At 35.3% G+C, this 24,712-nt stretch overlaps 3 protein-coding genes across 6 annotated transcripts in view; all 3 read right to left on the bottom strand.

Annotated features, from left to right (window-relative positions):
- Positions 1–287, bottom strand: part of LOC111430712 (protein LNK1-like) — a 7,682-nt gene extending 7,395 nt beyond the window's left edge. For 2 of the 3 annotated variants that reach the window (XM_023067095.1, XM_023067096.1), the window contains exon 1: positions 111–287. The gene's annotated coding sequence lies outside the window, so the exon portion shown is untranslated. The remainder of the gene's footprint in view (positions 1–110) is intronic. The other variant, XM_023067094.1, reaches the window with a different exon arrangement.
- Positions 288–1,259: 972 nt separating this feature from the next.
- LOC111430726 (potassium transporter 7-like) lies at positions 1,260–8,712 on the bottom strand. The gene is made up of 10 exons (XM_023067116.1): positions 8,222–8,712; positions 7,568–7,796; positions 6,529–6,777; positions 6,132–6,182; positions 5,072–5,332; positions 4,291–4,343; positions 4,019–4,133; positions 3,656–3,910; positions 2,554–3,076; positions 1,260–2,192 (listed from the first exon to the last, which is right to left on the bottom strand). Exons 1-10 carry the CDS (start codon positions 8,498–8,500, stop codon positions 1,661–1,663), a joined length of 2,547 nt encoding a protein of 848 aa, XP_022922884.1. The 5' UTR covers positions 8,501–8,712; the 3' UTR covers positions 1,260–1,660.
- Positions 8,713–10,551: 1,839 nt separating this feature from the next.
- On the bottom strand, positions 10,552–23,956 carry LOC111430770 (copper-transporting ATPase PAA1, chloroplastic). 2 transcript variants are annotated; one of them, XM_023067174.1, is made up of 17 exons: positions 23,443–23,956; positions 23,229–23,282; positions 22,837–22,990; positions 21,881–21,955; positions 21,458–21,735; positions 20,848–21,078; positions 20,497–20,595; positions 20,036–20,185; positions 19,099–19,245; positions 17,899–17,949; positions 17,633–17,808; positions 16,875–17,007; positions 16,059–16,156; positions 15,225–15,465; positions 13,779–13,982; positions 12,267–12,347; positions 10,552–10,746 (listed from the first exon to the last, which is right to left on the bottom strand). In XM_023067174.1, exons 1-17 carry the CDS (start codon positions 23,866–23,868, stop codon positions 10,561–10,563), a joined length of 2,784 nt encoding a protein of 927 aa, XP_022922942.1. In that variant the 5' UTR covers positions 23,869–23,956; the 3' UTR covers positions 10,552–10,560. The 2 variants fall into 2 exon arrangements, with proteins under 2 accessions (XP_022922942.1, XP_022922943.1); XM_023067175.1 differs by having other exon boundaries at positions 23,229–23,296; positions 23,443–23,535.
- Positions 23,957–24,712: the final 756 nt, after the last annotated feature.

Here is a 24,712-nt window from a genome sequence, read left to right as displayed (position 1 = left end):
AAAAAAAAAAAAAAAAAAAAAAAAAAAAAAAAAAAAAAAAAAAAAAAGAAGCAGAAGATAAACAGCAGAAACAACAGCGATCCACCAAAAAAAATGAAAAAAAGACCCACCTGGACGCGAAAGAGCTTCTTAGAAATCCGAAAAGCTGAGGAGTAAAAACAAAGATTATGGATCGAAGAAAAATCACAGCAAACACAGAAACAAAAGCAAGCCCTAGGTGGGTTCGTTCTTGAGAAAGGCTTCGTTTTCCCAAAAAAAAAATTTGTTTCGGGTGGAAGAATATTTTACTATTCCTCAACTATAAAACTAGTAGCGGGAAATCGGACACGTGGCGAGTGGAAGGAGAGAAGAAGGAAGGGATATCAGAATTCGTGGACGAGAGCTCGAGACGAAATCCGATCAGTTTCGCGAACGTGATTGGTTGAAATTCGTAGCAATCGCTAGATTCTCGACACGTGGCAAGGGCGGTGGAATATTCCATTCTGAAGTGGGTTCTAATAAAGTTTGGCGCCCGGTTTTGCTGGCTGACCTAACTATTGGACACATATATACAAATTCAGTGGTCTCTTTCTTTTCTTTAATTTTGTCTGCCCATTTCTTTTAATAATATTCTTTTTTTATATTATATATATATTTAAAATATAGTTTTTTTTGCTCCATTTGTCTATGTTATGTTAAATATTATTAATTAATTAATTTTCCTAGTTGACTTAAAATATATTTTCTTAGTGCCTTCTTCATATGATTGTTTATTTGTTAATTTATAATGTTTTGCGTCTAAAAAAAATTAATTTATGTGCCTTTAATTTTATGTTAAATCAAACGTAATTATGTTTATTGACATATAAATCTATAATATTTTTTTATTTAATTTTCATAATTACTTTCACATCAACAAATCATTCAAATATTAAAACAAAAGCGACCTATTTTATTACAAGTACTTTTGATTGAAAAGGGGAATTCGTGCCTTATTTATATCGAAAAATATGAAAAAGATGTACGAAACCTTAGCTTTTCTAAACACGGCTTAGCTCTTCGCATTGTCTGTAGGCTTTTTCTTATAGAGAGAGAGTAAAGGGGCGGTACGAAAAATTGGTATGTTCCACGTAGCTGAGTTGGGTCTAAGAGGGCTACCCAGACCAGATTGGGTGAAGAATTCTTGTGAAATCTTAGACAAAATCTGAATAGGAATTGGATAATCAGCAAGGTTTTGCATTATCATGAGGAATGAGTGAGCAGGGGCCAAAAACAAGAAATAGTGGAACCAACTATCAATAAGACAACCACTGATGCATATGAAAGTTTGATGAGCAACCAAACTAATTCGAACAGTTTTCTTTAAGTCGTAACGATCTCATCGATTGAATTCACGTAATTTCAAACATTCTACACGTTCATCATCATGCATGAACACAAACACGAACACGAACGAAGAACTGCAACTGTGACCCCAACCCAGAATGGAGCCTTGCAAGACTTTCCCCATGAGCAAGGAGAGTGTGACAAAGCTTCCTCTGAATCCAAATGAATGTTGCAGCACACTGAAGAATACAAAGACCATTGCCTTCCTTTTTTTGTTTTGTTTTTGTTTTCGCCGACCTCCTTCCGTTCGTGCTGCGCGTATATTTGGTAATCCTCTGGCAAAAGGCTTGAGCTTCTAAACCATGTATGTCATGCCAACCTGCATCAGGTGGGTATGGGGGACACTCAAGTTGGCAATGCCCCGCCGGCTGTTCTTTCTTAAAAATGCGTAGAAGTAATTGATCACTAGCTTCTTAATAAACCAAGAATCCTTTCTGGCTCTAATATCTCCATGGCCGAGAAGGTAAACCACTCCAGATTCTTTAGCCTTTCGTATAAAAGAAAGCTCTCTCTCAAGTGATTGTTCTGCATCTGGGATTGAGGGATCTAGAGATTCCACTGCCTGCACTTCTGGGACGTGGATGACTTCACTTATAGGTCTAGCCTCGTTGAATTCAGCAAGCAGAGGAATGCCAAGTGAATAGACACTTCCATTTGGACCAACAAGAAGTCGAGAGCTGTGGATTTCGTTGGAATCAGTATCATCGTCTCCCTCGCTCTCTAACGACCTTTCTTGTGCTTCTCGACGGATGAATTTCTCGAGGCTTTCAATTAAGAGCTGCTCGAACATCTGATGATTTTCCTTTCGAATGTCCTTGTAACCATACCTGTTAAGCGATAAGCCCACAATGAAAGATTATATATGTAAGATCCCACATTGGTTGGAGAGGAGAACAAAACACCATTTGTAGAGGAGAACAAAACACCATTTATAAGGGTGTGGAAACCTCTCTCTAGCAGACGGGTTTTAAAAACTTTGAGGGAAAGCCCGAAAGAGAAAGCCCAAAAAAGACAATATCTGTTAGCAGTGGCTTGGGCCATTACAATATCAAGGTAGAGTATCACATATAGTTATCTAAATTAGTCACATACTGAAAAAAGATCACCAAATTTTATCTTTTTGATGAGAAGATCAACCAAAATGAAGGCGTTGCAGCCACATTTCTTATGGAAATTGAGTTTTCGTACCTGGCAATGCAACGAAAGATGTGATAGCTCTTCGGGCAGACTCGGCGGAACAGAAATCTCTCACTCTGAGGCACGACAGGAACCGGTACGTACTTGATGCAGACAAATATGATCATTGAATGAACTGCAGGAAGAGTAGTCAGAAACTGGCCAAATACTGCAGGTATTCCTTTCACTAGTTCATTATATAGCAAACCGATGCCAGGAGCTCTGAGTGTCCCAAGGTTGCACCCAAGCTCCCGCATTAAATCCATTGACAGCTTTTGCTTCACTTCAGTTTCATATTTGAGCTTGCTTCCGTAGTTCCAAATATACATAATGAAGAACATAATCACTGCGAAGACCAATATGATCCAACTTCCATCACCCACACCCCATAACACAGACGAGAAAAATATCAGTTCCATCCCAAGAAAGATCATCGCAAAACCCATTACAATGATAATGTTTATCTGCCATATAAGAAGCATAACAATGGTTGCCAAGACAGTAGTCATCATCATCACTCCGAGCTCAGCGATACCTGCAAGAAAGATTAGTTTAGAAAAAGATCAGGTAGAGCATATAAAACCCAAGAGAATACGGGGTAAGAGCATTACAGAACAAGGATACAATAATTCAACCTCCATATGCCCCCGCCCAATATTCCTTACACATTTTGATTAAGAATAAACACCAAAATTTTCATTATACATTGAAACTATTGGATACAGTTCAGATTGGCTTGTTAAGATGGAATCATTATCCGTATTTACCTAACCTGGGCCAATCTTCTTCTTGTTCTTCTTCATTTTTTTTAAAGAAAAAACGTGATTGAAAGAAAGATGAAAGAATACATTGGCATACAGAAAGAAAAGTCCACAAAAGGGATCCATACTACAAGAAATGACTCCGATCAAGACAAATAAGACCTATCGAGTAATTACAAAGAGCCTGAAAGCAGAAGCCCAAAGAGAAACAAAGAATCGTAACAAAGAATCTAATAAGGAACCAAAAATTGCTATAAAAACACTCACGTCCTTCCGGCCAACTTATCCTCAAAGATAAATCATTTATGGTAAAGCAATTGAAATTTTGGATCATGAGAACATGTTAACATTACCATATGCGTTTCCAATCTCGTACATGCTAGAAATGGAGCAGACAACCACCAGGCAAACTGCCAACAAAAACCAATTCAACACCGGGATATAGATTTGCCCCATGAATTTCCTAGATGTATGAATGATCTTAAGACGAGGAAAACAACCAAGTGCCGTTGATTGTTTTATACACGAAAAGGTAGCCGTAGTCATTGCTCGACACGCAATTAATGCAGCAACATTAGCAATGAAAAAAACTGGCCAAAAGGCACTTTCTGTAGACAGTAAGCAAGAGACTTGCATTAGCAAAAGCACCCACTAAATTATAAAAATATTAAAACATCGAGCTTTGCAAATCAATAAAGATAATTAATGAGACTTACTGGGAACAGAATTAAAAAATACGTGCTCAGCTCCATTGTGGTTTGATATAAGGTAGGCAGCTTGACCCAAATAACCCAATAAAAGACAAGGCAAGACAAGAAACACAAACGTAAGCTGCAAACATTCACTAAATAAAATTAGATATCAAAATTCAGAAAACGCTGAAAGGTGAAAGATTGCACAAATAAAATCTTCAAAAGTGCAAGGTTATCATATAGAGAGGATGTGCGTAAAGTACCTAATTCAACAATCTTAAATTACATCTTCCTACCTGTATTGACTGCACAGAGAAATAGCAAAGATCCGCAAACATTGCCTCCGAACCTGGTAGTTGATGGTCCGAAACAAAATAAGAGGGTTAGAAAATCTCCATGCTGATCAAAGCCACACCAAATTCAATTATTTAAAACTACATGTAAACTAATCAATAGTTATAGAGGCTAAACAATAATTGAGAAAATAATTTCTTCATACGGATATAAGGATCTTCTTTATAAGTTTCTACATCTATCCTACTTATGTAATCGGTAATAGTAGGCATGGAATCACAATATGAAACGTGAATTTAAGAAACATCAGGAGGCATACTATAGTTTTGATTTATATAACAGATCTAAAGGTATGAAGTTTTGAGGCAAATCCATGACCACTAGGATTATTACCCCTCTCTATCTCCATGAACTTGAGTAACACCAGGAGACATAGCATAGATCCACATTATTAACAGATTTCAAAATTTAAGTGTAAACGAAAATTGGTGTCCACTAGGATATAATAACCCCCTCCCACTAACATGTGGGGAAGGATGTACACGAAACCAAGCTATATAAGCTAACAAATGATTGATGGAAAAATTCGTATTTCATTCATCAATGAGTTTCTGTGCATTCTATTTCTTTTGGTGGCTTGGGGCGCTGGGGGTGTCGAAATATCCTTTTGGGGAAAGAGAAGGACTTTGTAATTTTCATCATACCTTTTTACTGTATTAACGAAATGTGCCTCCTGTTTAAACTATAATAACAAAGAAATATTCGGTAGATCAGTGTGTTTACCTGTAGCACATAATAAACAACCTCCAAGGCAATACCATGCATTGGTAGAGTTCCTCTTGAAGAAATAATAAATATGAACAGGATTGAATGCCTTTAAGACACTGCTATCATATATGACAAGGTTATAAATCCCCATGCCTGCAAGCGTACAAAACCATATGAATAATGCAGGACCAAGAGCGAGCCCCACTTTGCTAGTGCCATACTTCTGAACACTGAACAAAACTATAAGACAGGCAACTGAGATCATCACAACCTCATCTGCAGAAACAACAAACAGTAAAAAAAAAAAAAAAAAAAGATCAGATCCAATGTACATAGCAACAAGAAGTGATGCAGAGAAATAAATGCATCAATATCAGCAGGATAGAGAATCTTATAAGCCACACCCAACCCAACAAATAATATAAAACCTTCTCAAACTGACAAAATAAAAGGGGAGAGTTGATTAGAAATTTCTATTAAATAAAGCAAATACAAGATATTGACAAAGAAACATTATACAAGACAAAGAATCCATACTTTATGAGCTTCGAGTATACTCTACAAGTTTCGTTGTTGCAAAGTGATGCACTGGAAATGATGGTATACAAAAGATACAAACGGATTTTGAATGTATTCAACTGGAAAAAAAAAACACTTTTTATACTAAATACTTTATAGATATTAAAATTATAATGACTAGTTTTATACTAAAAAATGTTCTCCTCATACCCATCGTAACTCACAAATCGAATGAGGGGCAAAAATCCAGCCCTCAACTCCATATCCACACACAAATCATAAGCCCAGATTTCACTGTTGCATAATCACAACTCTGGAAACTAAAACGGAAATAGCATGAAAAACAATAAACAGCAAACTATAACTTTTTTGAAATGATGATAAAAAAAATAAAAAGGCAGTTGATCATCTCTCATAATATATTTCAAAATGAATGGATCTCAAGAAGATGCCCCTGAGTGTTATCAAACACTTCAATATCTATCATCATGTTGTGGTCTGTCTAAGTGATTTGCCATATAAGAGGAACTAGACAGTCAAAAAGGTTAGAAACTACCTTGATTGATCGCATCCACTCCAATCTTTAGTCCACCAACAGCCGACATTACTGCAAGAAGAAAAACAAAAGGTCGTCATTATTCAACATTAGTAATACCCAAATCTCTAGCTCCATTATTGGGTAGGAAGCTTTTTCCAAATAAAAAAGATAAAAGGTACAAGGTCGTCTAAACAGTAAAACAGATTCTTTATGGAATAAAGGTGTAATTTCGTTACAGGGATAAGGAAATGAAAAAGAAGAAAGAAACCAACTAAAAATAGAGGATAAAGTTTGTTTTGTTCTCAGTCAGGCCCATGGCCAAGATCAGAATACATCTAAAATGGCTTCCATTGTCCCAATTCTGGCAGCACGAGAATTTACTCAGCGGAAAAGAGAAGAAATAGTATATAAAAACCTGACATGGCGGGTGTAATAACTCCATCGGCTATTACCATAGAAGTTCCAGCAAGAACAAGCATCAAGAGAAGCTTCTTTAAAGTCAGGGAAGCCTCAAGTTTTTCCTTTATTCTTAGTGATCTTTCCAATTCAGGAGATGGCACCTTTAACCTAAAACGTGATATTCGGGTATCTGAAGGCAGTTGATTTGGGAGTAGACTGACCTTGGCATGTCTACAAATCAAAGAGTACAAAGCAAAAGTACCACCTGCAGAAGTTGATAACTAAATAATGAAAATCCCACTTCACGTTTCATAACACATTTTCTTACATACAAAGACCGAATCATTTGTGTGATGACTTCATCAATGGCTAGCAAAATTTCTCCTCTAAGGGCTCAGAAAATTTGGAGTTATGCATATTACGCCAGTATGATCCTATTGCAGCCACCCCCTAATTACTAGGCCAACCTACAATATTTGTATGCATTTTATTCAGGGTGGAAGGAATGCATTGGGATAAGAACAACTATATTACTCCAGAAAAACATGTGAAGGATGATAAGTGTCCAAAACTGACTAGGAGATGGGAGAAACGACAAAAACACTAAACTAGCCATTAGCAAAACAGTAGAAAATTACAAAACTCATAGGACTTATAATGCATAAAGCTAACTAAACCTCATCGACACTCCACCTGTGTAAAGTACGTACAGTTTGGTTTGGAAATGACAAAGCGAGGAAGAGAGTGCATGATGAAATAACATGTCATACCAGAAAAGTTAAGGCCAATATTCTTTTGCTAGGGAATCCATTTCATTAAGAGATGAAAAAAAAAAAGACCTAACAAAAATCCGGACTAAAACCAAACCAAGTTTTTAGAAAAAGATTCAGGACCGTCAGCTATACATTGGATCCTAAGAGAAGGGGCATTTTCTACCAGCAAACCTTTAGCGCTCCTTCAAGATATGAGCTCACAAAATATTGCATCAATACACATAAATATGAGCATGCAAGAGGAGCAACTTCAAATAAATGACATAAGTTTAGAAAGCATACCTTCACCATCATCATTTGCCAGCAGAACAACAAGAACATACTTGATTAGTGAAATCAAGATTAAGGTGTAGATAACTAGAGATAATGCCCCAATAACATCTTCATCTTCCTTAATAGGAGCCTTGTAGAACATGACACTGAAGGTATACAGAGGGCTTGTCCCAACATCACCAAATACAACTCCAAGGGTTTGAAAAGCAAGAGTAATTTTCTTTCCCACGCTGAAGTCCTGAAAATAAGTTACGAACATCAAATACTTCAAATACTTTCTTACCCATGAATTAACGTTATATAACTATCATTCCGCTCAAACCAAATATCCGATTGAAGAGAAGTTACAAACTTAGAACTAGGACCGAATTTGAAAGTAAATCCCGTACAAAGTAACAGAGAATGTAGATACAGCCATTATCTCCTTGATTAGTCATCATGGAACAGACATTGACATTTAATCATCAGCCAATTAGGTAGTTAAACCTTCCTGCTAAAAAAAGTAACCCAAAATCTGCAGATAACCAATAATGCTCCGCTAGCTTTATATCACACCACAACGTAAAATAAACTAGAACTTGCTTCCAGTTCAATATCGCGGTAGATATACAAAACTAAGAGAGACAAAAAAAAAATGCAACTTAAATCGAAAACTCATAGCACCTCGTATTCATTTCTATGTGCACCAGGGACCTCAAGAGCTTCGACATCGAAGGAATCAATACGTGGGCCAGTCCGAATCAATTTCTGCTCAACATTATCTTCTTCCTCAGACTCCAAATCCATACGATGCTGCGCTGCATTCTCCTCGTCCTCCTCGTCCTCCGCCTCCTCGTCGATGTCCGATTGATCCTCATCCTGAAATACCCATCGGGACTCGGAGGAATCCATGGAAGCAAGCCTACAATTGACCTCTCCCCTCTCTAATTCACCGTCAGCCATTAAGCAGGGGAAAGTCCTGAATCTTGAAAGATTTGGAAGATGAGTGAAAAGCAGCTGGAAAAAGGAATAAGGGATCCGATTCGAATTGCCAGACTTGGAATGCAGTGAATGAAATGAAACGGGAAATGGTTGTTTTTTCAGGTGAAACGAAAAGGAAGTACGTTGGGAACGGGGAACACACTGCGCGCGGTTGTGGAATCTCGGGGAGAGAAATTAGAGAGAAATATATATATTATTATTACACACCTCCTCTTTTCATACTAAATTATAAAATAATAAATAAAAAAAAAAAAAAAAAATCATTGCTAATCGTTTAAAAAACATTTTTATAATGCTCAAGTCTCAGGCCACGACTAGATCATTTTAGGTTTTAAAAGTTTAATGAAAGTCAATAGTAATATTATAATTTTTATTTATTTATTTCCAATAATAAGAACGATTTAATTTTATTTACGTTAATTTATAGGCAAACAATTCTCTCAAATTAATTAATCAAAAAATTAAAAGTTTAAAAACTTATTAAACAATTTATATTTTGCACTCACTCGTCTTAAACCTTATAATAACAACTTATAGCATGACAAAAATAAGGAGTGACATGTTGGACGTAATCACTCCATAGTTGGGAGCTGTGTCGCCCTACCCAACCTGTAAGATTGATACATAATTGAGTAAGCCAACCACGAACACTACTGGTGTGAAAGTAATCTAAAAATATGGAATTCAACCTTAGACTTAAAAGAGAATTTTACATGTCAATGATATATATGATCCAGTCTCGAATACGAAAGCAAACAACCATATCCTGTCTCAAATTTATTTTATGTTTTAGAGAAACGAGAAACAATTTAATTCCAAAACAGCCAACCAATACAACCTAGGAGGGCAAGGGAGAGGGAATGAATGCCTTTCCCCACAAAAATACAAGAAAGCCTTCCAATCCATTAACAAAAGTGCCCCTTTAAAAACCTAAAAACAAGTATTTATTTAGTGTTAAGAGTATATTAACTGAATCCTTAATGAAAATAATTAACATCCAACTAACTTCTTAATATCAAGCCCAAAGGCTAATAGCTATTTTATGAGTATCAATTAAAATGCAATGCATTGCATCGCATAGCAGCATCTTATGGCTTGCTAAAACAATGATTAACAAAATGATGATAAGATGAACACCTTCAGTTTCACTAGAACAAGAATGTTTGATCAAACAAAGAAAATCTCTCCATTTCTGTAATAAAAAAAATTAAAGCCATCTCTTTCATGGGGTTGGTATAAATTTGGTTTTTTTTTTTTTTTTTCCCTTTCTAATCTATTTTTCTTTAGGTTGTTGGTCCTCCAGAGATTTTTTTCTGTTATGAGAAAATCTTAATCTCAAAAGTAGTGAATTTGCCATAACACCTACGGAACTCAGACCCATAAGGGCACCCGCAATGGAAGGTGTGAGTATAGTCCCAGTAATAGGAAGCAATACGCCTGCCGCAATTGGAATTCCCACCTGAATGAAGATGTCAGATAGTCCCAGTAATAGGAAGCAATACGCCTGCCGCAATTGGAATTCCCACCTGAATGAAGATGTCAGAGAAGCCAAATTAGGCATACATAAAAAGAGAATGGAAGTATATATATATATATATATATATACACGCCCTAGAAAGATACGACCCTTCAAGTTTTGGTTCATTTTAGTCCATATACTTTCGATCTTTATTCATTCTTTCAAGAATAGGACTATTTGATTCTTATTTTCAAAATTTTAACCTGAATTATATACACCATGGAAATATTTTAATACAAATTATTGCAACATTATAAGAAATTTAGTAAATGAAGTGATGCAAATATTTCAAATGAAAAATAAAAATGAAGGGAAAAAAATATACACGGTTTAAAGTAATAGACTCAAATGGACAAATGAACAAAAGTAGAAAGAAATGGGATCGAAGTAATATTTAAAGAAGCCTCCTTTATTATAAGCTGAAAGTGAGAATCTGGCCTTTTTTCTTGGTTGACCTCACTTTAAGAGTTCAGNTTTTTTTTTTTTTTTTTCCCTTTCTAATCTATTTTTCTTTAGGTTGTTGGTCCTCCAGAGATTTTTTTCTGTTATGAGAAAATCTTAATCTCAAAAGTAGTGAATTTGCCATAACACCTACGGAACTCAGACCCATAAGGGCACCCGCAATGGAAGGTGTGAGTATAGTCCCAGTAATAGGAAGCAATACGCCTGCCGCAATTGGAATTCCCACCTGAATGAAGATGTCAGAGAAGCCAAATTAGGCATACATAAAAAGAGAATGGAAGTATATATATATATATATATATATACACGCCCTAGAAAGATACGACCCTTCAAGTTTTGGTTCATTTTAGTCCATATACTTTCGATCTTTATTCATTCTTTCAAGAATAGGACTATTTGATTCTTATTTTCAAAATTTTAACCTGAATTATATACACCATGGAAATATTTTAATACAAATTATTGCAACATTATAAGAAATTTAGTAAATGAAGTGATGCAAATATTTCAAATGAAAAATAAAAATGAAGGGAAAAAAATATACACGGTTTAAAGTAATAGACTCAAATGGACAAATGAACAAAAGTAGAAAGAAATGGGATCGAAGTAATATTTAAAGAAGCCTCCTTTATTATAAGCTGAAAGTGAGAATCTGGCCTTTTTTCTTGGTTGACCTCACTTTAAGAGTTCAGAAAGCCTACACAGTTCGTCTTTGGCCTGGTTGGCGTACGTGTGTTTCAAAGGAGTTGAATCATGTGTTCTAGTTTTGCCTTTTTTTGCTTTTAAGGTGTGAATGGGCCCTTTTGGCCAGCTTTTGATATGATTCAGGGAGCAAGTAAGCGGGCTATGATGAAGGACAATACCGTCAGGGGCCTCCTTTCCAAAATAAGTGCCGTTTTCTATGGCAAATTGTTTCTTTGCTATGCTATGGTGTAGAATTTATGGTTAAAAATAAACTTGTAATGTTTTTTTTCCGGTGTTTGATACACGGAAAAAGGTTTCAGGTCTACAAGAACATTTCAATGCCTATCTTTTTCTTTTCTTCCTATTTTTTTTTTGTAACTATCTTTGCTTTTGATTACCCAACAATTAGGGATTGTTTCTTTAATATTCTAGAACCCAAGTTGGTTAAACCGTGTTTTTCTGTGCCTGTGTTTATGTAGTTTTTTTAAGAGATTTGCTATCCCGTAGAATATATTCTCCCAAAGATTAATTAATCAGGGGTAAGGTGGGCGTTGAGGTATAGACTCGTTTGGGTTCAATTCATAATTACGAGTCAAAGAAAACAAAACTCAAAAGGCAAGCTTTAAACCAACACAGTGCACCTCTAATAATGAAATCAGGCTGTGGGCGAAGGAAGAAACGAAGTTAGATGAAATGAACGACAACTCAATGAAACAATAATAAGAGAACAGAGCTTCAACCTTATAAAATTTAATACCCTTAGGACTCTAAAACCCAAAAGATGAAAAGATAAAATGTGAAGAATTTTTTAAATCCCGCTTGATAACTACTTGGTTTTGAATTTTTGGTATTTTAAAATCATGCTTGTTTTCTTACGATTTTTTTTTTTTGTGGAAGTAATATTTATAAACTTAAATTTCTAAAAATCAAAACCAAAAGTGACATGTTATCAAACGGGCAGAATGTTTGGTTATAGGCTGCATAAAAAGTGGAATGAATTTTTTTTTGTAATATAAAGGACAGGTAAAATAGAGAGTAGCTAGGTGATGGTTAAAAACTTACGATGTTATATCCAAAAGCCCACCAAAGGTTTTGCTTCACGGTCTTCATGGTTAACCTGCTAAGCTCCAAAGCATCAAGCAACTGCAAGGAAGTTTTTGAAGGAAATTACATCCGATCTCATAAAACCAAAGAAAATATGATTTTGAAGATGACAATTCACAAGAAAAATAGTCACGTAGATCATGTTTGATTAATGCATAAAACCGCGGTGATTGACTCTACTAATATTGCCTCTTATCTTTTGATCTCCAGATACCAAAACTGAGAAATTTCACTTTGTATAATCCCTCAATATAAGAGATTCCCTATTGCTTCGTTGTATAGAGGTTTTGTAGTATCTAACAAAGACTATACTTGGTAGATTTTCTGTTCTAGGTTTCACATAGCTAGTGCATGAGCATTGTGGTTAGAAACTCTCGCTACTGATTAGGTAATAGAACAGCTACCATATTGTAGGAAAAAATGTGATTATAGATAGATCCCTTACCATTTTCCTCGTTTCTATGCGGCGGTGAATTCTAAAAGTCTTCTATCAAGGATTGCCAGAGGAAATATATTCAGTGGCAGTATTAATTACATTACATAAATTGATCTGGGCAGTACACCTCACTAGAGAGATGATTGAGATTGGACTTCTAGGTTCAAATGGCAGGTTTCCCTGCATATAGGTAATATAAATTGTCGAGCGGCAATGTACAAGTTACTCCTCTCCACAGGGCTGAAGGACTTACCAATGCATCTAATGCAATGAGGAGAAGGCATTTGTCACCCTTAAATCTCTGAAAGTTTTCTAAAAGCTGCTGTAATGCTACAGCTACTATAACTAGTGAAATGTTTGTCAGCGCCCTGCTGCTATGAAGATAAAATACTCATCTTGTTAAGTTGACGCTAAATCCAAGAGCTTATCCTGGTAAACTATGATATATTCAATGGTGTTAACTGTTCTCGATTGCACCCAGCACTCGATGATTCACAGCTGAGTGACATAGCTAAAACTCTTTGGTGGAAATGTGGAATTACATGAGAGCCCTTTGTTGAAACCTAGGTACAGACATATTTTATTCTAAAGGGATCAAGTTCGAAATTAAAATATTCTAAGTACTTATCAAATATAGCTCCTAGTTGGACTTCTCTTACTGTTGACTAAGGAGCCATTTCTGCCATTTCCCCCAGCCTTGAGTGTAGACTTCAATATATATTTTGTGATAATTATTTATTTCCCAGCAAGAACAAGAATTAACTTCTCTTATGTTTCAACTAAAAATAAAATTCTGTAAGAAGAATGAAATCCCAATCTTTCAACTCTGCAAGGTAACACATCAAATTATGTTGATATGAGGAGAAAAAGAAGGAATGTCTGCCAAAAAAAAATATAGGTTCGGAAATAAATACGGGCAGCAGGCCATTAAGCAAGTACAAAGATAGCTGCGTTCTATCATGAACAAGAACTTCTGTCTACATGTGTCCAAAAATATAAACACTGGCAACAAAACAACATATGGCTTGAAGTACCTGAGAGAGTCTGTTGCCCATTAACACTATAGGAGACACCTCGCTGGCGGCTCCGACACCCCCACCCATCGCAATTCCAATATCTGCAGTAGCCAAAGCAGCAGCATCGTTGATTCCATCACCAACCATGGCTACAATGTTGCGGCTCTCCTGAAGTTCACTAATAAACTTCTTCTTTTCATGGGGTTTAACTCCAGATCGTACCTTCAAAGATTATCATAAAAAAAAAATTTATTTTGAAACTCGATACAGTCTTGTAAGTTATACTATATATAACAGAGCCTAGGCAAGGCACAACATACAAAATGAGGTCAAGTCAAAACTCAGGTGACATGACACACTAGATAAAAAAAATGTTTCCATTTATATACCCCAAAACTAAAAACTCTTTTAAGCATATGAATCTTGCCAACTATAAAATTACTTAAAACCCAAAAATCAAGATTGATTGTAGGTAAGGCTGTTGCTTATCAATAAAGTATAAATAGAAAATATAGAAGTCAACGAGAAAGGGAAGCAAAAACTTGAAGAGTGTGCATGTGTAAGCTGAAATGTATTAAGGTATGCAATTCTTTTAGGGGAAAAGGGGAAATACCTAATTTTTCTAATTAGTTAGTTGAAGTATTGATATAATTAAATTTACCATAATCTATCACCTTAAGTTTTTGGGTTTAGTCATTTCACATAGTACTAGAGTTGGTCACGTGTTCAAACCCCTATAATGTCAATTCCTCCCTAATTAATATTGATTTCCATTTGTTGGACCTTCCACAAATTTTCAACCGAATTTTCAACCCCATAAGTGAGGTGGTGTTGAAGTATTAATATAATTAAATTTATCATAATCTAACAGTTTAAGCTTTTGATATGGGATTATCTCTATAGGAAAAAAGCTTCCTTTTCTAAGGAACTCAGCTAACCTAATTTGGTCATTCTTATCAAACCACATGAAGCAAATATCGAATTAGGATCTAAAGAATAGAAAGTTCTGCTTTGCTTTCTTGAAATTAGCCCACAATTTCTCCCTATTACAGTTCTCCTTTTCTTTCTTCACTTTCATTTAACTCTAATGCATCGTATTCAAATATGAAGGGCATAATGATGTGCTAGTCCATCCAGACCAGCTTTTTAGGTCCCTTAATTATGACGAGCCTAAGACTGCTCCAGGACTAGAAAACAGCAATTCATCAAAATAACTGTCGAAGAAAATGGAAATTTCTGCCAAAACCTTACATATATTGTGCTAATTCAATTACTCAAGATATCTTTATTTATGGTCACAAGCATATTAACTACCTTTGGAGAAAAATAAGATATCACACACACACAATAAACCTTAAAAAATTAACCATTTAACAATAACCTAAATAGTAAGACAATGGGTGATTGATACAGTATTAAAATCTAGTGAACTTACAGGTAAATATAAGGAATCAAATTTCATACCTTCTCTTTTGGAATTCCAACAAGAGATGCGACGTACTCGGCAGTACTCCTTTTGTCGCCAGACAACATGTATGTGTTAATTCCTTGCCTAGATAAAGTGTCGATGACATGACTAGCCTCTTCCCGTATGCCATCCTCATAATAAATATGACCAGCAAGAATATTGTCTATTCCTACATAAACGACCGATTGAGCTTTGAGATCATCCGTTTCTTGAAAATGATCGGCAACAACTCCATGCCTGAGGATATAATTAATTCAATGAGATCATAAATCTAGGCTTTTGTATTCAACAAAAATAATCTACACATAAATCCCCCTAGATTGAGGGATAGTACAAAGACATCATTTGAGCAGTGGTTTGAAACAAGAAAGAGTTTTCATGGCTCAGAGACGTCACTTGAGTATGATCCCTCATCCCTACAGCCTTTTGGCTGTGGTTTGCTCTCTATGGGTTAATACGAGGTTTCTTTGTTTCTTATAAAAAAAATTAATATAGTGAAAAGGTACATGTACGTCGCAGCTACCGTAAGGGAATATATATCCCAATAGGAGTTCCCTAAAATAATCACAAAGGGGGTCATTAAAAAAAATTAAATAAAATATTTGAAAGGGACCACCAGCAAGAACAACGATACTCTGGCAAATCAAAGATTCTTCCCGGTTCCAACTATTCCCATTAAAGGTTCTTTGGTTCCTCCCTACATTGAACTGATTTTTTGCAAAGTTTCAGTCCACTTAAGAGCTTTCAGAAACAAACAAACCTTTCATGGATAGACATACAAAAACAACATATCCCTTTAATGCATATTTCAGAAGAGATGTGGAGAATACCTCTGAACCCAGTCCAAAGTTCCGACAGATATTATCCTGTTTTCTACTGTTGCAACAGCACCAGAACCAGGTTCTTCAATGAATGTTCCGTCGACCACCTGTAAATGTGAAATATTTAAATTCAATAATTAAAATTATAGCTCAAAAAGCAATGAAATACTTCATTTTTCTCTTAAAAACTCAATTATCTCCATCTAAGATACCAGGTTATGTATATCCACTTTGCCAATAGCATAACAGCCCTCAAATTACACCTCATGAAAATATATCACTGATCAAACCCAATGGTAGCATGAGGTTTGAGCTATCAGAGAAGCCACACTTAGGAAACTGCTGTAAGTCTATAGTGGTGCATGCATGTGTGAGCATAAACAAAAATTCGTATAATAAAAGACCATGATTAACAAGCAACAATGTCTAACACGCTTCTTCCTAAATAATTCAAATCGCTAAACTGTTATCCAGACTTCTTCTTGGTGGGGGGGGAACAATTACTTAATTGACAAGTACGATTAGGTTTTATATTTTTCTCAATGGATGTGCAAAGGAGAAATTTCTTTTTGGATGCTGCATCATGCCATGTGGCAATGTGTCACTGATGCCACATTTCCATGGAAATGTGGCCCTTACAACTTCTGTACACCTTCCTGGAAAGTACTCTATTACATACTGGTACTGGCTAGTCAAGAAATTGTTCTTATTAATTTATTAGCAAAGTTAAATAACTTTTTTATATGAAGGACTTGTGTTCCTTGTAAAAAATCCAGCCTATTTGTTTTGTTAACATTTATATATATAATATGTATAAGAAACTACCTTCAAATTCTGAACATTAACAGCTCGAGCAGCTTCTACAATTGCTTTGCCAACTGGGTGAACTGTGTTAGATTCCACTGCAGCAGCAAACTTGAGAATATCATTTTCTGAATGATTGCCGTGTGAGTTTATCCTGTATCAAATCAACAGATAATCTCAGTTGTGACTCTGGGATTTGTAGTCATAGAAAACTATCTCACATTTGGTACAAGTGGTCACCCAATTTTAATGGATAAAATCCATAACTCACTAAATATCGACATTTCTTTACAAGCCAAACTCCTCATGCTCTTACTTCAAATACCCAATGCAAAAGCCCAATGGATTAAATGTGAATCGATAAGGTTTGGGTATCTCATTACAACATGAAACACAGGATTTGGTTGGATTACACCCTCCACTAAATCTTTTAGTAAGCTAGCATTAATTTTGAAGATAATCGAGCTGAGGGTAAAAAATTTTGGCCTCGCTAAGTTCAAGGCTTCTCAGTGGTGTTCTTTTTCCAATTCATTTGAACATTATTCTCCTGGTAACATTTGTTTAAGCGGGTATGTGTTTATTCATCCCTCAGAACTTTACTGTTTTCTTTGGTCACTCCTTCAGGAGTTTGAGTTCTTGAACAAAATTTTGAGTCTATTTTCTAAGAATTAAAAAAAAAAAAATGGAGGTGGTTGTCTCACTTTAGCTACACTATTAGCTAATATGCCTACTTACCACCCAAGGAAACATCCATTATAAGTTAAGAAACCGCACTCAACTGTGAATCTACATCTCTCTCATATCTAGAAGTCGCCAACACCTTTGTCACAACAGGTTTCCCAACTGTCAAGGTCCCTGTTTTGTCAAAGACAACAGTATCTACCATTGAAAACTGCTCTAAGATATTTCCACCCCGCAGAAGTAATCCTTTAGTTGCACCTAATGAAGTTCCAACCTGATAGATCATAAACAAAGCGCAAATCATAAATATGTTCAAAGTAAACAATCTAATACAGAGATGAAGAGACTTTAAGAGAAAATTCACCAGCATTGCAGTTGGAGTAGCTAAGCCAAGTGCACATGGACAAGCAATAACCTGCATTAAGAATATAGGCCAGAAATATACCGATCTGTAAACATGCCAATTGATAAAAGAGAAACAAAACATTTTTTTACAAGAAAAAAGAAGAAAAAGACAGCATAGGCTATCCTTTCTTCTCTAGTTAGTAAGAAGAATGGAGGGGTCATAGAAAGAATAAAACTTTTCATATCAAGTGAGTGTTAAACATGCCCATTGATAAAAGAGAAACAAAAAAAATTACAAGAAAAAAGAAGAAAAAGACAGCATAGACTATTCCTTCTTCTCTAGTTCGTAAGAAGAATGGAGGGTCATACAAAGAAAAGAAAACATTCATATCAATTTAGTGTTAAACATGCCAATTGATAAAAGAGAAACAAAAAGAAAATTACAATAAAAAAGAAGAAAAAGACAGCATAGACTATTCCTTTCTTCTCTACATAAGAAGAACGGAGGGGTCATACAAAGAATAAAACTTTTCATATCAAGGGAGTGTTGAATCAAAAAGTTGACTAGAACAATATGAGACTTGCGTCAAGAATATAGGGTTTTTTATATTTTATGAGTCAATTATGAACCTTCCAAATCTCTCCCAATTTCATTCATGTTCTAAGTACTTTGTCGGATCGTTCACAATTATACACAGAATTTACCTATATGCATCTTAAGAAGGAATTTAATAAAAGAAAACCACTTATATAACGATTCAACAGCAAACCATTCCTGAGTGTGGATCCTTACAAATAAAAGTTTCCACTAGATGAGTCTTCTAGTTCCGACAAATTTGACCCTATGTATTTATTGTATTTCTACATCCACGAAACAGCTATTAAAGACCTAACCTCCAAAAAGTACAGATGTTATATCGATCTTCCCCAATAACAATCCATGTATTTTCTTCAAACCAAATTTCCCAAAGTAGAGCGTTAAATATGTTCAACCACAAAATTCTATCTATGTCTAGGATGGCCACTTTAGATCTAGGATAAGAATTACTTGATTTTGACGTAGAATACGGTAAGAGTGTATCATCTCTAGAATGATCCCTCAGAAATATCATTTTGATATAGAATATGTGTAGCGATCAAAACAGTTGTTACTTTCCATGGTTCATAAATTTGCATGTAAGAGTAACCAAGGTTTGAGCACAAACTTCAAGCATCATACCAGAACACTGCAAGAAAGCTGCAGTGCCAATGAAACTGAATTTCCATGGTAAAGAGCTGCAGGCAGAATGCGTGATCCAAATTGACTCCAAAATATAAAAGTTGCAGCAGAGAGTGCCATTACTCCATAAGTGAAGTGCCCAGACACCTGGTGAAGTAAAAATAGCCAGCATAATAAATCAATTGCATGCATAAATTCACAATAAGAAGCCATTAAATATGCTTGAAACTTCTTTTATTGGAAGAAAGATCCAAAAGTAATAAGAAATCCACCCAAATTTCCATGATAGATCAACTAGGGAGTCACAGAAAGAGCATAGTATGACTTCAATAGATTAAGGCATGTTTTTCTTAACCATAAATGTACAAAAACAAAAAAAACAAAAAAAAAAAAACTTGCACACATTGATTAACCCTATAGAACAACCCCGAACCCCACAATGCTGTATCGTATTGTTACAACCTCTCAAAGAAAAAAGAAAAGGAAAGCATCTGTATTTAGAGGATGCTCATTTGACTAATGAAACAACTGTTGTGGTCGTAAGGGATAAATGGTCAAACAAAAAACAACGAGAACACAAAAAATAATAACTTGTATTGGAAAAAAAGAATCAGCTATTAAGTGGAGATGCCTTTGTGTTGTATTCTCCCCTCCCCTCCCCTCCACTCCACTGCCAGTGACAATGCTTCAACTAAACATCTCTCCTCTCCTTTCTAGCTTCGCATCTCTCCTCTACCCTGTCATGGCTAACACTAGAAATCGCCCAAGAACATATCTCATTGAGAAGAAGGAGTCAAAACTTGTCATGGACAGGCAATCCATAAGAAAATAGGGAGAGAGAGACCTAACTCAGAGAATCTTGTCAGCCTACTTCAAGCAATTTCAACACAGAAATAGAAAAAGAAAAAGAGAAAGATAACAAAAATTCAGAGATAACCTTGTCAGCCAACCGTTGAACAGGAGCTTCCCGGCTTTGAGCCTCTTCTACCAAACGAACGATATCTCCCATAGCAGTCTCACCTCCTGGTCGCTGCACCTCAACTGTAAGAGTTCCATTAAGATTTATAGTTCCTGCTGCAACTTGGCTCTAGCACAGGGGAGGAAAAAAAAAACTCTATGACAACATGACACTAGATTTCAGAAGTGCTGTGTCTTAAGAAACTAAAAATACGTCATAATGGTCAAATACAGTTTACTTATCCTATCATGCACTAACGTTAAGTACCTTAACTGTTCAATTAGACAGATGCAGAAGGGACCATATTATTCTATATATGACCACAGTGCAACAAGGTAGACTTATTGCTTCCCAATAAACATGTGAGGCTGACATCAAAATGAGATAACGATGCATTTACTATAATTTATAAAAAAAAAAATAAAAAAAAAAAATTGTACCCCAGGCAGCTTGGTAACAGGTAATGGCTCCCCAGTGAAACTAGACTCATCCACAATGCTTCTACCAGATTTCACAATTCCATCAGCAGGAACACGGTCCTGAAATGAAGAAAAAGTTATATCAAAGTGATCAGTAAAACTGTTAAATGTTTAACTGTATTATATCTCCAAACAGTTTTTAACTGAAATTTTCTAAACAGCTAACAAGGAAAATCATTCTAATGTAAATTATTCAAATGAAGCTTGGTATGGGATATAATGAGCTAAAAGAAAGGAGAAATCTATTAAAAGTAATTGGCAATAATGTAAAGATATCACTTAAGAATTGGGAGACATATTCATTTGACTAACCCCAGGTAGGACAATAACTTCATCTCCAATTGAAAGACTAGAACAAGGAATTTCAACCGTTGAACCCGATTCAGTATCACCATCAACAACAAGACGAGCTTTTGAAGGTAAAATACTAAGAAGACCTGTCATATCACTCGCAGCTCTAATTTTAGCTCTCTGTTCAAGGTTCCTTCCTAACAATACAAATGCTATTAACATAACTGGTTCCTCAAAGAAAGCCTTCCAACCCTGTCCAGAAAACAAATATTACGCGTAAGGGATTTTATGTCGAGTTGAGGACGGAACACAATACATTAAATTGATATTCTGGTAAGCGATATAGCAATAAATTAACATTGGAAAAATGTTTGTAACAAAAACCACCTGGTGAGCAATACAAAAATCACCTGAAAAATGTTTGTAACAAAAACCACAAATGATATTCTGGAAAGCGATATAGCAATACATTAAATTGAGTTTTTCTTAAAATGAAAAATAAAAATAAAAAATAAAAAATAAAATCAACTGATGATTGAAATGGTTAGAACTTGACTGCCACAAAAAAATATATCGAATAAATATGACTGTATAAAAACATGTGGGTTTTGTTTATAGACACGTCACTTACAAGTTTTGGTATTAAGGCCGCCAATGAGCTAACAGTAAAGGATGATAGAGCTCCAAGTCCAACTAAAGTGTTCATATTTGGAGCTCCTTTGACAAGACTTTTCATACCCTCAATAATAAGTTGACGACCAGGGCCAAGTAATGTAAATAAGCACAATGATAGATGAAATTGAGTAGTATGAAATGTATGGATCCATGAAGCCTTAGCGCCAAAGAAATGAGAAATGTGGCCAAGAAGGCACACAGCACACAAAGCCCAGGAAAAAACAAGATTGCGGCCTGACAGCGTAAGAAAAGAGCTGCATTAGCTATTTTTTCAGAGATTTATTGGTAAACATAATATCCATCCAAAAAAAAGAAAAAAAAATCATAGTAAAACACTAAGTTTGGAAGAAGGGCCAAAGCATAGGAATTAAGTACTAACCACTCTCTTTTAAACGATTGCGCTTTTCTTCCATCTTCCTATCAAAAACCAGGAAGATATTGTCTCTTCCTGACTCTGGACACATAAGAACAGTTGTATTATTAGGCTAAAGAAACATGTAGAGCTTTCCAGGAGTGCAAACATCTAATATATCAAATCCACTTGCATTTGGGATGAGTGAAGTTAATACTAGCGCAACCCCATAAATAGAATAGGTCGTTCTCAATAGTATGGATTGCAAACACTTGCTAGCTAGCAGATGGTGCAAAACGAAGTCTGTGCAATGATTCAATAATGAAATTTACAGGAACAAAGACCAAAGGGTTTTTTTTTTTTTTTTTTTTTAACAAAAAGAAAAAACATAAAAATAAAATATATCTTGAATTTGATATTTCAAGGAAAATGTTATTTTAGACACAAAGCATCCCCAGTAATATAGATATAAATACACACATTTTATTCAAGTCTAATTTTGACCTTATGGAATGGTAACCTTACTATAAATCCTTGGCATTTGAAACTAACCTAAAGTGTCCCCTCCATATGAATTCACAAGCACATATGCTATAGCCCTCTAAACTTTCATATCTCCACAAAGCTTGCGCAGATCTTCAAGTCACCAAGCGGTTATGGTTTACTACATCTATGGGTTGAAGATAAGGAGTTCAAAATGATTCTTATCCTATAGCTTATTGCTTTGAGTTTTGAAAAACCCTAATCATCTTATTAAGTCTTCTTCGATTAGAGGAGGTGACCTCCCTCGAATGTTTGACTCTGCTTGAACCCAATTAGTTACCCCAGACTGTTGTTGAAGTTGAAGAAGATGTCCAACTTTGCCAAGATTCAAGGTTAGTAAGTTCCAAACTAACGAACAATTATACCAGAGATCATGTTAACAACAATTAAACATTGGCCATAATGACGATACTTTGTATTTGTGAAAAAAGAGCTTTCACCTCGAAGACTAGATGCAAAACCACATCGAGTTAGATGATTAGCAAGCGTCTCTCCCAGCTGCTTTAGCCAATTAGGTGAATCTTTAACCGCCGGAACTGGCCATATGACTGCAGTCTCTGTTGTGAGGTTCACACTAGCAGATGACACTTGTGGCTGTTCGTGATTTGACAATAACATGAGCATTGATTCATTTATCAAGGAAAAAAAAATGTCTGTTCACTTGCAATTCCTTGCCCCAATTTTAGTTACAGTTATTTGAACAAATTCTAAACTCACTGGCTTCTACTATCCTGGTTTTCTACATTTAATTCATTCAATTAGTTCATGTTTCTTGTTTACAAAAATTATTTCCGTATTTGAAGACCGAGCAAAAAGAATTAGTAACTATAACCTGATTCTCTAGAATTCTCTTCACACTTGCTGCACATCCCCCGCATGTCATTCCCTACGATTTTTTTTCTATGAGAAAAAAAATAATTACAATAATATTGCACAGAAGAAAATCAGAAAAAAAATAATCATCAAAGATTTCGGTAGAGTTAAAATACGAAGACGTGCGATGAAAAGATAAAGCAATAACCAAGGAAGCGATGCGAAATCCATACTCCAACATCCAGAATAATCACGTTAGGCAATAGTGAAGAAACCTCCTCGGCACTTCCAGAAACAAACTTATTCGCATCTCCACCGCCCAGTCCACCATCTCCACCACGACCTCCGCCGCCATTATTCCCTCCAAAACCACCATTCCCGCCACCAGATGCAAAAGACACAGAGGAACTCGAAACGCAACGCAAACGACGCTGCAGCGAAGGCAAAACAACTTGCAGAGTCCTAAGCGACGGTGAAGAAGAACCAATAAGTCCAGTTCCGTATAGAGCAAGGTAACTGGAAATGCAGCTGAAATTGCGAGCTCGGTCACCACCGCGAACGCATCTTCTACGAACAATTTCGGAGAGCCTCCGATTCAAGGCCTTCGAAACGCAACATATAGCTATGTTGCTCGTCGCAGCAGCAAAGACGGAGTCCATCGGAGGAACTCAAGATGAACTCCCTCCTCTTCTGCAGACACTATCGCCTTCACCTTCCACAGATGACTACAACCAAAGTCAAAAAAATTATATTTGCAAAAATAACGCACACCGTTCGTGGTTAGGTAGCATCTCTTCGTTGGGCTATAATTCAAATAATTGCGGATAAATTATTTAAAATATTTAAAAAAAATCATATATTTAATGGACGCAAAATTTAAAATTTAAATACGTATTAGATTATGATCGAAATTCATGCAACCTACAAATCAATTTTTTTTTCTTTTTGAAATATTCAATTTAATATTTTCGTTTAATATTTTAAAAGATTGAGAATTAATTTGTTTATTTCAGTAAAATAAATGGAAATTATATTTTGTTTTTATAATGTTTTTCTTTTGTTTTTTTGTTTTATATTGAACAGAAAATAAATAATTTGGTGAAATTAGGTCGGCGACTTGTGATCGCACTTAAAAAGTACATTGAGTGCCACCCAATAATTAAAGTTAACCATTATCGATTAATTGTTTTAATTTAATGCACGTCGATTATTTTTAAATAAGGGGAAATTTTAATTATCATTTAATTTTGTTGTAACAATTTTAAAACAATTATCAAAAGTCGTCCATTAAATAAGTTTCTTAATTTATATGGAATATTCTATTATGGCTAATTTACCCACTAAATTAACGTAAAGTCTTCGTGAATTTATTAATTTTAAGTGTGATTTTTTCATTTAATTGATGCAAAAATTAATCATTAATTTTATCTAATTGATTGAAGCAACTCACGACCCAAAGAAATTTGATTATAATTCAATTCGTGACGATCATAAGTAGAAAGT

The sequence above is a fragment of the Cucurbita moschata genome, unplaced genomic scaffold, assembly GCF_002738365.1.
Source record: "Cucurbita moschata cultivar Rifu unplaced genomic scaffold, Cmos_1.0 Cmo_Scf00034, whole genome shotgun sequence".
NCBI lineage: Eukaryota > Viridiplantae > Streptophyta > Magnoliopsida > Cucurbitales > Cucurbitaceae > Cucurbita > Cucurbita moschata.
Note: the sequence above shows the minus strand (reverse complement) of the source record. Positions and strands in the feature narration are given on the sequence as shown.

Coding starts and splice junctions, on each gene's coding strand:
- LOC111430770 (XM_023067174.1), bottom strand. CDS start 23,868: ATGGACTCCGTCTTTGCTGCTGCGACGAGCAACATAGCTATATGTTGC. Junction 19,246..20,035: donor TTCAACGGTTGGCTGACAAG/GTTATCTCTGAA, acceptor TTACTTCACCAG/GTGTCTGGGCACTTCACTTA. Junction 17,008..17,632: donor GAGAGAGATGTAGATTCACA/GTTGAGTGCGGT, acceptor GATTTGATACAG/GATAAACTCACACGGCAATC.
- LOC111430726 (XM_023067116.1), bottom strand. CDS start 8,500: ATGGCTGACGGTGAATTAGAGAGGGGAGAGGTCAATTGTAGGCTTGCT. Junction 3,077..3,655: donor CGAGATTGGAAACGCATATG/GTAATGTTAACA, acceptor TCTTTCTTGCAG/GTATCGCTGAGCTCGGAGTG. Junction 2,193..2,553: donor ATCTTTCGTTGCATTGCCAG/GTACGAAAACTC, acceptor ATCGCTTAACAG/GTATGGTTACAAGGACATTC.